The sequence below is a fragment of the Procambarus clarkii genome, chromosome 50 (genome assembly GCF_040958095.1).
Source record: "Procambarus clarkii isolate CNS0578487 chromosome 50, FALCON_Pclarkii_2.0, whole genome shotgun sequence".
Classification (NCBI taxonomy): Eukaryota; Metazoa; Arthropoda; class Malacostraca; order Decapoda; family Cambaridae; genus Procambarus; species Procambarus clarkii.
Window position 1 is genome coordinate 30,843,746 of NC_091199.1, and position 16,084 is coordinate 30,859,829.

At 46.9% G+C, this 16,084-nt stretch overlaps 1 protein-coding gene across 2 annotated transcripts in view; it reads left to right on the forward strand.

Annotated features, from left to right (window-relative positions):
* Positions 1-16,084, forward strand: part of LOC138351627 (angiopoietin-2-like) — a 289,479-nt gene that overhangs the window by 224,905 nt on the left and 48,490 nt on the right. For both annotated transcript variants that reach the window (XM_069303625.1, XM_069303624.1), the window contains exon 7: positions 6,571-6,721. In XM_069303625.1, the coding sequence (XP_069159726.1) occupies positions 6,571-6,721 (151 nt within the window). The remainder of the gene's footprint in view (positions 1-6,570; positions 6,722-16,084) is intronic.

Here is a 16,084-nt window from a genome sequence, read left to right on the forward strand (position 1 = left end):
GGGACGGGTAGCTATATTACCATCTGTGACAGGTACAAAGGGCTATATCACCATATGTGACAGGGTCGGAGGGTTATATTACCCTCTGTGACAGGGACAGAGGACTATATTACCATCTGTGACATGGACGGAGGACTATATTACCATCAGTGACAGTGACGGAGGGCTATATTACAGTCTGTGACAAGGAACGGAGGGCTATATTACCGTCTGTGACAGGGAACGGAGGCCTATATTACCCTCTGTGACAGGGACGGAGGGCTATATTGCAATCTATGACAGTGATGGAGGACTATATTACCATCTGTGACAGGGACAGTGGACTATATGACAATCTGTGACAGGGCGGAGGACTATATTACCTTCTGTGATAGGGACGGAGGAATATATTACCATCTGTGACTGGGACGGTGGACTATATTACCCTCTGTTACAGAGACAGAGGGCTATATTACCCTCTGTGACAGGGAAGGAGGACTATATTACCATCTGTGACAGGGACGGTGGACTATATTACCATCTGTGACACGGACGGTGGACTATATTACGATCTGTGACAGGGACGGAAGACTATATTACCATCTGTGACAGGGTCGAAGGGCTATATTACCATCTGTGACAATGATGGAAGGCTACATTACTATCTGACAGGGATGGAGGGCTATATTACCATCTGTGACATGGACGGTGGACTATATTACCATCTGTGACAGGGACGAATGGCTATATTTCCATCTGTTACAGGGACAGAGAGCTATATTACCATCTGTGAAAGAGACGGAGGTCTATATTACCATCTGTGACAGGGACGGATGGCTATATTAACATTTGTGATGGGGAAGAAGGGCTATATTATCATCTGTGACCGGGACGGAGAGCTATATTACTATCTGTGACAGGGACGGATGCATATAATACCGTCTGTGACGGGAACGGAGGGCTATATTACCACCTGTGACAGGGACGGAGGGCTATATTACCACCTGTGATAGAGACGGAAGGCTATATTACCATCTATGAAAAGGACAGAGGACTATATTACCATCTGTTACAGAGGCTGAGGGCTATATTACCATCTGTGACAGGGACGGAGGGGTATATTACCATCTGTGGCACGCACGGAGGACTATATTACCATCTGTGACAGGGACGGAGGGCTATATTACCTCTGTGACAGGAACGGAGGGCTACATTACTATCTGTGACTGGGAAGGAGGGCTATATTACCTCCGTGACAGGAACGGAGGACTATATTACCCTCTGTGACAGGGACGGAGAACTATATTACCGTCTGTGACAGGGACGGAGTGCTATATTACCCTTTGTGACAGGCACGGAGGGCTATTTTACCATCTGTGACTGGGACTAAGGGCTATATTACCATCTGTGACAGGGACAGAGGGCTATATTACCATCTGTGACAGGGACGGAGGGATATATTACCGCCTGTGACAGTTGATGGAGGGCTATATTTCCCTCTGACAGATACGGAGGGCTATATTACCATCTGTGACAGAACTACTAAATTCAACTAATGAGGTGGTAGAGGTACTTGGAATTAAGGTAGAGAAACTAAACCAAATTATTATTCTAATATATAAACCGCCAGATACAACGTTTGAGGAATTCACAGAGCATATGCACAAAATAGAGAACATATTTGATAACCTAGCAAACCCAGCTCCAGATATTATCTTCCTTGGAGATTTCAATTTACCGAGTTTAAGATGGAGAATGGCAAACACAAATATCATTAGCAGGGAATGACCCGGGAAATAACCAACCACAGGTCATAGAACTTTTGAGATTCGGTGATAAAACTCGCTCAATCAACAGATTTCAGAATCAACTAGGAACGAAAACACACTAGACTTGTTATTCACAAACAATGATGAACTAATCAGAGACATAACAATCTCAGATACTTCATACTCAGACCATAAGCTCATTGAAGTGCGAACTAGCATAAATAACGGTAGTAGGTCTAAGAGACCCAACAAGCAAGAAGGAATATTCAATCAATTCAATTTCAACAATAAGAGGATTGACTGGGAAAAAATAATTGTAGTCCTTGCAACCATTCAATGGGAGACGGTCTTAAGCGACAAAATTCCCACACAGGGAATAGCTCAACTGACAGCTGAAGCTTACAAGGTCTGCTTGAAGCACGTGCCTATGAGGAGAGGCAGAAAGAGGACCACTCTAGAAAGAGAACGCAGACGACTGTACAGGAGAATGAAAAAAATAACGGAAATGCTTCGGCAGACACAACTATCACAAGCAAGGAAAATAAGCCTAAGCAGGGAGATCGAAGAAATAGAACAAACGTTGAAGCGATCATATGAGTCTGAGGAAATGGAATTGGAACCGAAAACTATACTACAGATAAGGAAAAATCCGAAATATTTTTTCATATTATTACGGCCCTATTGGGTCGCAACTGGGTTCTTTCTCTGATGTTAGTAGAGTTTGGGTATCCGGCCCCAAGCTAGTAGTGCCTTTCAAGGGGTGCGTTCCGTAACGCAAGTAAAATAAAGGGGAAGGGAGACAAAGGCACTAAACTTAGATATATAATTACCATCTCCAATAAATAAATATATAAATTATCACACAGGGAGGTATAAACACTGTAATATACAATATGGTCTTCCTCTGAAGATGCAGAGTGTCCCACTGTGCTCAACGATGCTTAGCCCTTGGTCCTCTTGTGGCCTTACGATGAATCCTTCGATTCTCTCGAGTCTACCCCGGCCAGCCAAATCAAAGTTCCAATGGGGGAACCGTCGTGGAGGCCTACAACTACAAATCCAGCCTGTAGCTGGCAGGTTCCAATCAGTTCCGCTGGTTAGGCCACTCCACGACCGATACTAGGGTTGCGAGCCCTAGGCAGGAGCCTCGTGTGATTTCACAGATCACTCTCCTCACCACAACACCCCAGTGGCTAGTCTTCTCCACCAGTCAGCCCCGGGTACGACAATCCCTGGTTCTGCCACCTCACAGGCAGGCTAACACAACAGTGTTCATCCGGGGGGGTGACTCACAGCTTCAGCAGCAAATGCGTGGAGGTTCTACGGCTGCCTTGGGTAGACTGATCCACTGTCCGATTCAGCAGTCCCAGGTCGACTCTGTAATCAGACACGTCATCAGTACTAGTTACAATCTAGGGCACATCATTTACAGGCTTAGACACAAACGCCCACCTATCCACTCCATAGATGGCATTGCTGTCTAAGCGTCACCTCACCAGAGGTCAGCAGCGGCTATGTTATGAGCTGATCAGGATGGGAAACCAGCCCCTGTGGCCGGTATATCTTGTCCTCACTAGATGGCGTCGTCCATTTGGAGGGGGTTTTGGGAGCTGACCCACAGATGGCGTGGTCGTCACAGCTCCGTGCTCGGACGCTGGGCTCGGGTCCGTAACACATATACGCAAAATCCAAATTCAAAACCTCGACCAGTATTGGACCGTTAATTACAAATGATGGTACGTACACAGAGGACAACAAAGAGATTAGTGAAATTCTAAGAAGCCAGTATGAGGCTACGTATAGCACACCAATAAACAACATGAGAGTTGATGACCCAGACAGCTTCTGTATGAATGACATTCAAGCTGCAGATAATATAACGGATATTACCACAAACTCGGAAGACTTTGAAAGAGAAATTGACAATATGCCTATGCACTCAGCTCCTATGCCTGACTCATGGAATTCAATATTCATAAAGAAATGTAAAGTACCAGTAGCGAGAGCACTCAGCTTAATATGGAGAAAGAGCCTGGATACAGGGGAGATACCAGCAGCACTTAAATCTGCAGATATAGCTCCGTTGCACAAGGGGGGGAGGGGGGGGGGGGAGTAAAGCCTTGGCAAAAAATATAGGCCAGTTGCACTAACATCACACAGTGTTTAATAAAAGTGTAATAAAAGTGTTTGAAAGAGTGATTAGGAATCAAATTTCTAGTTTATGGAAAACAATGAATTGTACAATCCAGGACAACATGGATTTAGAGCGTGAAGATCCTGTCTGTCACAGTCACTCAACCACTATGACAAAATCACAGAAGCCCTAGAAGAAAAGCAAATTGCAGATGTTGTATTCACAGACTTTGCAAAGGCGTTCGACAAATGTTACCATGGAGTGATAGCTCACAAAATGAGGTCAATGGGAATAACTGGAAAAGTAGGACGCTGGATACTCAATTTCCTGTCGAACACAACACAAAGAGTAACAGTCAATCAGATAAAATCGAGACCAAGCGATGTTAAAAGCTCTGCACCTCAAGGTACAGTCCTTGCACCGCTACTGTTCCTTATTCTCATATCTGATATAGACAAAAATACACGTCACAGCTTCATGTCGTCCTCTGCAGATGACACAAAAATCAGCATGAAAATTACCTCTACTGAAGACATTGAAAAACTACGAGCAGATGTCAACAAAGTTTTCGATTGGGCAGCAGAAAATAACATGATGTGTAACAGTGATAAATTTCACGTACTCAGGTACGGCAAAAATGAGGATCTGAAACATAATACAGGGTACAAAACACAATCGAATCTTCCCATAGTAGAAAAACAGCATGTCAAGGATTTGGGAATAACGATGTCCGACGATCTAACGTTTAGGGAGCATAACCAAGCAAATATCGCGTCAGCCAGAAAAATTATCGGATGGATTACGAGAACTTTCAAATCAAGGGATCCCATCACAATGGTTGTACTCTTCAAGTCACTTGTGTTGTTGTGTCTCGAGTACTGCTCAGTACTCACTTCCCCCTTCAGAGCAGGAGAGATTGCTGAAATAGAGGGAATACAGAGAACATATACGGCACGCATAGACGAGATAAAACACCTAAATTATTGGGATCGTCTCAAAGCTCTCCAAATGTACTCTCTATAAAGGAGGCGAGAGAGATACCAAATAATATACAAATGGAAAATACTGGAGGGCCAGGTCCCAAATCTACACAGTAAAATAACAACGTACTGGAGTGAACGATAAGAAAGAAAATGCAAGATTGAACCAGTGAAGAACAGAGGTGCCATAGGCACAATCAGAGAGCACTGTATACACATCAGAGGTCCGCGGTTGTTCAACGTCCTCCCAGCGACTATAAGAAATATTGCCGGAACCACCGTAGACATCTTCAAGAGAAAACTGGACTGTTTTCTAAGAGAAGTTCCGAATCAGCCGGGCTGTGGTGGGTATGTGGCCCTGCGGGCCGCTCCAAGCAACAGCCTGATGGACCAAACTCTCACAAGTCGAGTCTAGCCTCGGGCCGGGCTTGGGGAGTAGAAGAACTCCCAGAACCCCATCAAGCAGGGACGGAGGACTATATTGCCATCTGTGACAGGAACGGTTAACTATATTACCCTTTGTGACAGGAATGGAGCGCTATATTACCCTCTGTGATAGGGATAGAGGGCTATATTACCATCTGTGATGGGGAAGTAGGACAATATTACCATCTGTGATAGGGACGAAGGGCTATATCACCATCTGTGACAGGGACTTAGGACTATATTACCATCTGTGACAGGGATGGAGGACTATATTACCATCTGTGACAGGGACAGAGGACTATATTACCATCTGTGACAGGGGACGGAGGGCTATATTACCCTCTGTGACAGGGACGGAGGGCTATATTACAATCTGTGACAGGGACGGAGGACTATATTACCATCTGTGACAGGGACGGAAGACCGTATTACCAACTGTGACATGGACGGAGGACTATATTACCATTTGTTACAGGAACGGTCAGCATTTTTACCATCTGTGACAGGGACGGAAGGGTATATTATCTTCTGTGATAGGGACGGAAGGCTATATTACCCTCTGTGTCAGGGACGGAGGGCTATTTTAAAATCTGTGACAGGGAAGGAGGACTATATTACCATCTGTGACAGGGACGGAGGACTATATTACCATCTGTGACAGGGGACGGAAGGCTATATTACCCTCTGTGTCAGGGACGGAGGGCTATTTTACAATCTGTGACAGGGACGGAGGGCTATATTACAATCTGTGACAGGGACGGAGGACCATATTAACATCTGTGTCTGGGACGGAGGACTATATTACCATCTGTGACAGGGACGGAAGGGTATATTATCTTCTGTGATAGGGACGGAAAGCTATATTACCATTTGTTACTGGGACGGAGGGTTATATTACCATCTGTAACAGGGACGGAGGCCTACATTACCATCTGTGACTGGGACGGAGGATTATATTTCCATCTGTGACAGGGACGGAGGGCTATATTACCATCTGTGACAGGGACGGAGGACTATATTACTATCTGTGACAGGGACGGCGGGCTATATTACCATCTGTGACAGGGACGGAGGGATATATTACCATCTGTGACAGGGACGGCGGGCTATATTACCATCTGTGACAGGGACGGAGGACTATATTACTATCTGTGACAGGGACGGAAGGCTATATTACCATCTGTGACAGGGACGGAAGGCTATATTACCATCTGTGACAGGGACGGAGGGATATATTACCATCTGTGACAGGGACGGAAGGCTATATTACCATCTATGACAGGGACGGAGGCGGCGCACCAGCTGACGCAGCCCTCGCCTCAGACAGTGCGTCTGGCCGCCACCAATAAGAATGTACCGGGCAGGAAGTCATTGCCCATCGAACACCGCTGGGCGCTCTGGTCCACCTTTAGCGTCGCCAACGAGAGTACCGGGTGAGTCTTGCTCCTTCTCTCTGTTGTTACTGATGCTGCTGCTGTTGTTACTGTTGCTGCTGTTGTTACTGTTGCTGCTGTTGTTACTGTTGCTGCTGCTGTTGTTACTGTTGCTGCTGTTGTTACTGTTGCTGCTGTTGTTACTGTTGCTGCTAGTGTTACTGTTGCTGCTGCTGTTGTTACTGTTGCTGCTGCTGTTGTTACTGTTGCTGCTGTTGTTAATGTTGCTGCTGGTGTTACTGTTGCTGCTGGTGTTACTGTTGCTGCTGCTGTTGTTACTGTTGCTGCTGTTGTTATTGTTGCTGCTGTTGTTATTGTTGCTGCTGTTGTTACTGTTGCTGTTGTTGTTACTGTTGCTGCTGCTGTTATTACTGTTGCTGCTGCTTTTGTTACTGTTGCTACTGTTGCTGCTGTTGTTACTGTTGCTGCTCTTGTTACTGTTTCTGCTGCTGTTGTTATTGTTGCTGCTGTTGTTACTGTTGCTACTGTTGCTGCTGTTGTTACTGTTGCTACTGTTGCTGCTGTTGTTACTGTTGCTGCTGTTGTTACTGTTGCTGCTGTTGTTACTGTTGCTGCTGCTATTACTGTTGCTGCTGCTGTTGTTACTGTTGCTGATGTTGTTACTGTTGCTGCTGGTGTTACTGTTGCTGCTGCTGTTGTTAATGTTGCTACTGTTGTTATTGTTGCTGCTGTTGTTACTTTTGCTGCTATTGTTACTGTTCCTTCTGTTGTTACAGTTGCTGCTGCTGTTGTTACTGTTGGTGCTGCTGTTGTTGCTGTAGCTGGTTTTGTTACTGTTGCTGCTGTTGTTACTGTTGCTGCTGTTGTTACTGTTCCTGCTGTTGTTACTGTTGCTACTGTTGTTACTATTGCTGCTGTTGTTACTGTTGCTGCTGTATTTACTGTTGGTGGTGCTGTTGGTACTGTTGTTGCTCGTGTTGTTACTGTTGCTGCTGTTGTTGATGTTGTTACTGTTGCTGCTGTTGTTACTGTTGCTGATGTGTTTATTGTTGGTGGTGCTGTTGGTACTGTTGCTGCTGTTAGTACTGTTGCTGCATTTACTGATGCTGCTGTATTTACTGTTAGTGGTGCTCTTGGTACTGTTGCTGCTGTTGGTACTGTTGCTGCTGTTACTGATGCTGCTGTATTTACTGTTGGTGGTGCTGTTGGTACTGTTGCTGCTGCTGTTGTTACTGTTGCTGCTGCTGTTGTTACTGTTGCTGCTGCTGTTGTTACTGCTGATGCTGCTGTTGTTACTGTTGCTGTTACTGTTGCTGCTGTTGTTACTGTTGTTGCTGTTGTTACTGTTAATGCTGTTGTTTCTGTTGCTGCTGCTGTTACTGTTGCTGCTGTTGTTACTGTTGTTGCTGTTGTTACTGTTGATGCTGTTGTTTCTGTTGCTGCTGTTGTTACTATTGCTGCTGTTGTTACTGTTGCTACTGTTGTTACTGTTGCTGCTGCTATTGTTACTGTTGATGCTGTTGTTTCTGTTGGTGCAGTTGTTTCTGTTGCTGCTGTTGTTACTGTTGCTGCTGCGGCTGTTGTTACTGTTTCTCCTGGTGTTACTGTTGCTGTTATTGTTACTGTTGCTCCTGTTGTTACTGCTGGTGGTGCTGCATTTGTTGCTGTTGTTGCTGTTTTTACTGTGGCTGCTGCTGTTCTTACTGTTTCTGCTGTTGGTTCTGTTGCTGGTGCTGCTGTTGTTACTGTTGCTGGTGCTGTTGTTAATATTGTTGCTGCTGTTGTTACTGTTGTTTATACTGTTGCTGCTCTTGTGACAACATCACCACCAGTATCAGCAACAGTAACACTAGCAGCAACAGTAACAACAGCATCAGCACGAACAACAGTAGCACCACCAACAATAACAACAGCAGCACCAGTAACAGAAGCAGCAACAATAACAACAGCAGCAAAAGCAACAGTAACAAAAGCAGCATCAACAACAGTAACAACAAATACAGCAGCTGTTGGTAGTTTTTCTGGTGCTGCTGTTGTTACTGTTGCAGGTGCAGATGTTGTTACTGTTGGTGGCGCTGCTGTTCTTTCTGTTGTTTTTGGTTCTGTTGTTATTGTTGCTGCTGTTGTTATTGTTGCTGGTCGTGTTACTTTTGATGGTGCTGCTGTTATTACTGTTGCTGCTGTTGTTACTTTTGCTGCTGAAGTTACTGTTGTTGCTGTTGTTATTGTTGCTGCTGTTGTTATTATTGCTGCTGTTGATACTGTTGCTGTTGTTTTTACTGTTGCTGATTTTTTACTGTTGCTGGTGTAGTTACTGTTGCTTGTGCTGCTGTTGTTACTGTTGCTAGTGTTGTTGTTGTTAATATTTCTGGTGCTGCTGTTGCTACTGTTGCTGCTTTTGTTACTGTTGCTGCTGTTGTTACTGTTGGTACTGTTGTTACTGTTCGTGAAGCTGCTGTTGTTACGGTTGTTGGGACTGCTGTTTTTGTTACTGTTGCTCTCGTGCTGTTGTTACTGTTAGTACTGATGTTACTGTTGCTTCTGTTGTTACTGTTGCTCGTTCTACTGTTGTTACTGATTGTGGTGTGCTGTTGATACTGTTTTGTTGCTGCTGTTGTTACTGTTGCTGGTGCTGTTATTGGTACAGTTGGTACTGTTGCTGCTGTTGTTACTGTTGCTGGTGCTAATGCTGTGGTTTTTCTTTCTGTATGCTATTGGTGGTGCTGTTGTTGTTACTGTTGCTGGTGCTGCTGTTAATACTATTGTTGGTGCTGCTGTTGTTGCTGGTACTGTTTTGTAACTGTTGCTGGTGCTGCTGTTGTTACTGTTGCTGGTGTTTCTGTTCTTACTGTTGTTGTTTCTGTGGTTGCTGCAGGTGTTACTGTTGCTGCGGCTGTTACTATTAGTGGTGCTGCTGTTGTTACTGTTGCTCGTTCTACTGTTGTTACTGATTGTGGTGTGCTGTTGATACTGTTTTGTTGCTGCTGTTGTTACTGTTGCTGGTGCTGTTATTGGTACAGTTGGTACTGTTGCTGCTGTTGTTACTGTTGCTGGTGCTAATGCTGTGGTTTTTCTTTCTGTATGCTATTGGTGGTGCTGTTGTTGTTACTGTTGCTGGTGCTGCTGTTAATACTATTGTTGGTGCTGCTGTTGTTGCTGGTACTGTTTTGTAACTGTTGCTGGTGCTGCTGTTGTTACTGTTGCTGGTGTTTCTGTTCTTACTGTTGTTGTTTCTGTGGTTGCTGCAGGTGTTACTGTTGCTGCGGCTGTTACTATTAGTGGTGCTGCTGTTGTTACTGTTACTGCTGTTGTTACTGTTGCTGCTGTTGTTACTGTTGCTGCTGTTTTTACTGTTGCTGCTGTTTTTACTGTTGCAGGTGCTCCATTTGGTTCTGTTGTTGGTGCTGCTTTTGTTACTGTTGCTGCTATTGTTACTGTTGCTCTTTTTACTGTTGTTGCTGTTGTTGCTGTTGCTGCTGTTGTTGCTGTTGCTGCTGTATTTTCTGTTGTTGATGCTGCTGTTGTTATTGTTGCTGGAGCTCCTGTTGTTACTGTTGCTGGTGATGCAGTTGGTTCTGTTACTGGTGCTGCTTTTGTTACTCATTCTGGTGCAGCTGTTGTTACTGTTGCTGCTGTTGTTACTGTTGCTGGTGTTGCTGTTGTTACTGTTGGTGATGCTGCTGTAGTTTCTGTTGTTGCTTCTGTTGGTGGTTCTGTTGTTACTGTTTCTGTTGTTGTTACTGTTCGTCGTACTGCTGTTGTTACTGACACTGTTGTTGTTATTAATGCTGCTGTTGTTCCTGTTGGTGGTGCAACTATTGTTCGTGCTTCTGCTGTTGTTACTGTCCCTGCTGTTGTTACTGTTGTTCGTGCTGCTGCTGTTGTTACTGTTGCTTCTGCTGTTGTTACTGTCCCTGCTGTTGTTACTGTTGCTTCTGTTGTTACTTCTGTGGTTCTGCTGTTGTTACTGTTTGTGGTGCTGCTGCTGATACTGTTTTGGTGCTGCTGTTATTACTGTTGCTGGTGCTGCAGCTGTTGTTCTTTCTTTCTGTTTGCTATTGGTGGTGCTGTTTTTGTTACTGTTGCTGGTGCTGCTATTAATACTATTGTTGGTGCTGCTGTTGCTGCTGGTGCTGTTCTGTTACTGTTGCTGGTGCTGCTGTTGTTACTCTTTCTGGTGCTGCTATTGTTACTGTTGCTGGTGTTTCTGTTGTTACTGCTGTTGGTGCTGCTGTTGTTTCCAATGTTGGTGCTGTTGTTACTTTTGCTGCTAGTGTTGTTACTGTTAGTGGTGCTCCTGTTGTTACTGTTACTGCTGTTGTTACTGTTGCTACTGTTGGTGGTGCTGCTTTTGTTGCTGTTGTTGCTGTTGGTGGTGCTTCTTATGTTACTGTTGTTGGTGTAGCTGCTGCTGTTACTGTTGCTAGTGCTGCTGTTGCTGCTGTTATTACTGTTGTTGCTTTGTTACTGTTGCTGCTATTGTCACTGTTGATGTTGATACTGTTGCTGCTGTTGTTACTCTTGCTGCTTTTTTTACTGTTGCTGGAGCTCCTGTTTTTACTGTTGCTAGTGCTGCAGTTGGTTCTGTTGTTGGTGCTGCTGTTGGTACTGTTGCTGCTATTTTTACTGTTGTTACTGACACTGTTGTTGCTATTGTTGCTGCTGGAATTACTGTTGCTGTTGTTTTTACTATTGCTGTTGTTTTTACTGTTGCTGGTGTTGTTACTGTTGCTAGTGTTGCTGTTGTTAATATTGCTAGTGCTGCTGTTGTTACTGTTAGTACTGTTGTTACTGTTCGTGGAGCTGTTGTTATTACGGTTGTTGGGACTGCTGTTTTTGTTACTGTTACTCTCGTGCTGTTGTTACTGTTGCTTCTGTTGTTATTGTTGCTGGTTTTGCTGTTGTTACTATTTGTGGTGCTGCTGTTGATACTGTTTTGGTGCTACTGTTGCTACTGTTGCTGGTGCCGCTGCTGGTGTTACTGTTGCTGGTGCCGCTGCTGGTGTTACTGTTGCTGGTGCCGCTGCTGTTGTTTTTCTTTCTGTTTGCTATTGGTGGTGCTGTTGTTGTTACTGTTGCTGGTGCTGCTATTGATACTATTGTTGGTGCTGTTTTGTTACTGTTGCTGGTGCTACTGTTGTTACTTTTTCTGGTCCTGCTGTTGTTACTGTTGCTGTTGTTTTTCTTTCTGTTTGCTATTGGTGGTGCTGTTGTTGTTACTGTTGTTGTTACTGTTGCTGGTGCTGCTATTAATACTATTGTTGGTGCTGCTGTTGTTGCTGGTGCTGTTCTGTTACTGTTGATGCTGCTGCTGTTGTTACTCTTTCTGGTGCTGCTATTGTTACTGTTGCTGGTGTTTCTGTTGTTACTGTTGTTGGTGCTGCTGTTGTTACTTTTGCTGCTGTTGTTACTGTTAGTGGTGCTCCTGTTGTTACTGTTACTGCTGTTGTTACTGTTGCTACTGTTGGTGGTGCTGCTTTTGTTGCTGTTGTTGCTGTTGGTGGTGCTTCTTATGTTACTGTTGTTGGTGTAGCTGCTACTGTTACTGTTGCTAGTGCTGCTGTTGCTGCTGTTATTACTGTTGTTGCTTTGTTACTGTTGCTGCTATTGTCACTGTTGATGTTGATACTGTTGCTGCTGTTGTTACTCTTGCTGCTTTTTTACTGTTGCTGGAGCTCCTGTTTTTACTGTTGCTAGTGCTGCAGTTGGTTCTGTTGTTGGTGCTGCTGTTGGTACTGTTGCTGCTATTTTTACTGTTGTTACTGACACTGTTGTTGCTATTGTTGCTGCTGTTGTTACTGTTGCTGTTGTTTTTACTATTGCTGTTGTTTTTACTGTTGCTGGTGTTGTTACTGTTGCTAGTGTTGCTGTTGTTAATATTGCTAGTGCTGCTGTTGTTACTGTTGGTACTGTTGTTACTGTTCGTGGAGCTGTTGTTATTACGGTTGTTGGGACTGCTGTTTTTGTTACTGTTACTCTCGTGCTGTTGTTATTGTTGCTTCTGTTGTTATTGTTGCTGGTTTTGCTGTTGTTACTGTTTGTGGTGCTGCTTTTGATACTGTTTTGGTGCTACTGTTGTTACTGTTGCTGGTGCCGCTGCTGGTGTTACTGTTGCTGGTGCCGCTACTGTTGTTTTTCTTTCTGTTTGCTATTGGTGGTGCTGTTGTTGTTACTGTTGCTGGTGCTGCTGTTGATACTATTGTTGGTGCTGCTGTTGTTGCTGGTGCTGTTTTGTTACTGTTGCTGGTGCTACTGTTGTTACTTTTTCTGGTCCTGCTGTTGTTTTTCTTTCTGTTTGTTATAGGTGGTGCTGTTGTTGTTACTGTTGCTGGTATTTCTGTTGTTTCTGTTGTTGGTGCAATTGTTATTGTTGCTGCTGTTGTTACTGTTGGTGGTCCTGCTTTTGTTGCTGTTGCTGCTGTTGTTACTGTTCGTGGTGCTGCTTATGTTACTTTTGTTGGTGTGGCTGCTGTTGTTACTGTTGCTAGTGCTGCTGTTGATACTGTTGCTGGTGCTGCTGTTGTTACTGTTGTTGCTTTGTTACTGTTGCTGCTGTTGTTACTTTTGGTTCTGCTGGTGTGGTTACTGTTGTTGGTGCTTCTGCCGTTGTTTCTGTTGCTACAGCTGTAGTTACTGTTGCTGCTGCTGTTGTCACTGTTGCTGCTGTTGTTACTGTTACTGATGGTGATACTGTTGCTGCTGCAGCTGTTGTTTTTCTTGCTGGTGCTGCTACTGTTGTTGTTGTTGCTGGTACTGCTGTTATTACTGGTGATGCTGTTGTTACTGCTGCTGCTGTTGTTAATGCTGGAGGTGCTGCTGTTGTTATTGTTGCTGCTGTTGATATTGTTGCTGCTGTTGTTACTGTTCCTGCTCTTGTTATTGTTGATTCTGCTGTTACTGTTGTTGCTATTGTTAATGTTTCCGCTGTTGTTATTGTTGCTGATGTTGTACTGTTGCTGCTGTTGTCATTATTGCTGCTATAGTTATTATTGCTGCTGCTGTTACTGTTGCTGATGTTGTTACTGTTACTGTTGTTACTATTACTGGTGCTACTGTTGTTACTGTTGCTGCTGTTGTTATTTTTGGTGTTGTTGTTTTTGTTGCTGCTGTTGTTACTTTTGCTACTGTTATTACTGTTTCTTTTGCTACTGTTGCTGATGGTGTTACTGTTACTGTTGTTGTTACTGTTGCTGGTGTTGTTACTTATGTTTGTGCTGCTCTTGTTACTGTTACTGGTGCTACTGTTGTTACTGTTGCTGCTGTTGTTATTTTTGGTGCTGTTGTTTTTGTTGCTGCTGTTGTTACTGTTGATGCTGTTGTTATTGTTGCTGGTGCTGCTGTTGTTACTGTTGCTGGTACTGATGTTGATACTGTTGCTGCTGTTGTTACTCACACCACCCTCCACCATCACCACCCACACCACCCTCCACCATCACCACCCACACCACCCTCCACCATCACCACCCACACCACCCTCCACCATCTCCACCCACACCACCCTCCACGACCACCACCCACACCACCCTCCACCAACACCACCCACACCACCCTCCACCACCACCACCCACACCACCTTCCACCACCACCACCCACACCAACCTCCACCATCACCACCCACACCACCCTCCACCATCACCACCCACACCACCCTCCACCACCACCCTCCACCACCACCATCCACACCACCCCTCCACCACCACCACCCACAACACGCTCCACCACCACCACTCACCACCCTCCACCATCACCACCCACACAACCCACACAACCCTCCACCACCACCCTCCACCACCACCATCCACACCACCCCTCCACCTCCACCACCCACACCACCCTCCACCACCACCATCCACACCACCCCTCCACCACCATCACCCACACCACCCCTCCACCACCACCACCCACACCACCCTCCACCACCACCACCCACACCAACCTCCACCACCACCATCCACACCAACCTCCACCACCACCACACACACCACCCTCCACCACCACCACCCACACCAACCTCCACCACCACCACCCACACCACCCTCCACCACCACCACCCACACCAACCTCCACCACCATCACCCACACCACCCCTCCACCACCACCACCCACACCACCCCTCCACCACCACCACCCACACCACCCCTCCACCACCACCACCCACCACGACCCCCTCCATCATCACCATCCACACCACCCCTCCACCACCATCACCATCCACACCACCCTCCACCACCACCACCCACACCACCCTCCACCACCACCACCCACCACGACCCCCTCCACCACAACCATCCACACCACCCCTCCACCACCACCACCCACACCACCCCTCCACCGCCACCACCCACCACGACCCCCTCCATCATCACCATCCACACCACCCCTCCACCACCATCACCATCCACACCACCCTCCACCACCACCACTCACTCCACCCTCCACCACCACCACCCACACCATCCTCCACCACCACAACCCACACCATCCTCCACTATCACCACCCACACCACCCTCCACCACCACCACCCACACCACCCTCCACCACCACCACCCACACCACCCCTCCACCACCACCACCCACCACGACCCCCTCCACCACCACCATCCACACCACCCCTCCACCACCACCACCCACACCACCCCTCCACCACCACCACCCACCACGACCCCCTCCACCACCACCACCCACACCACCCTCCACCACCACCACCCACACCACCCCTCCACCACCACCACCCACCACGACCCCCTCCACCATCACCATCCACACCACCCTCCACCACCACCACCCACACCACCCTCCACTATCACCACCCACACCACCCTCCACCACCACCACACACACCACCCCTCCACCACCACCACCCACACCACCCCTCCACCACCACCACCCACACCACCCTCCACCACCACCACCCACACCACCCCTCCACCACCACCATCCACACCACCCTGCCACCACCACCACCCACACCACCCCCTCCATCATCACCACCCACACCACCCCTTCCATCATCACCACCCACACCACCCCGCTACCATCACCACCCACCCACCATCACCAACCACTCCACCCTCCACCATCACCACCCACACCACCCTCTACCATCACCACCCACACCACCCTCCACCACCACCACCCACACCACCCCTCCACCACCACCACCACCCACACCACCCTCCACCACCACCACCCGCCCCACCCCTCCACCACCACCACCCACACCACCCTCCACCACCACCACCCACACCACCCCTCCACCACCCACCCCACCCCTCCACCACCGCCAACCAAACCACCCTCCACCACCACCACCCACACCACCCCTCCACCACCCACCCCACCCCTCCACCACCTCCAACCAAACCACACTCCACCACCACCACCCACACCACCCCTCCACC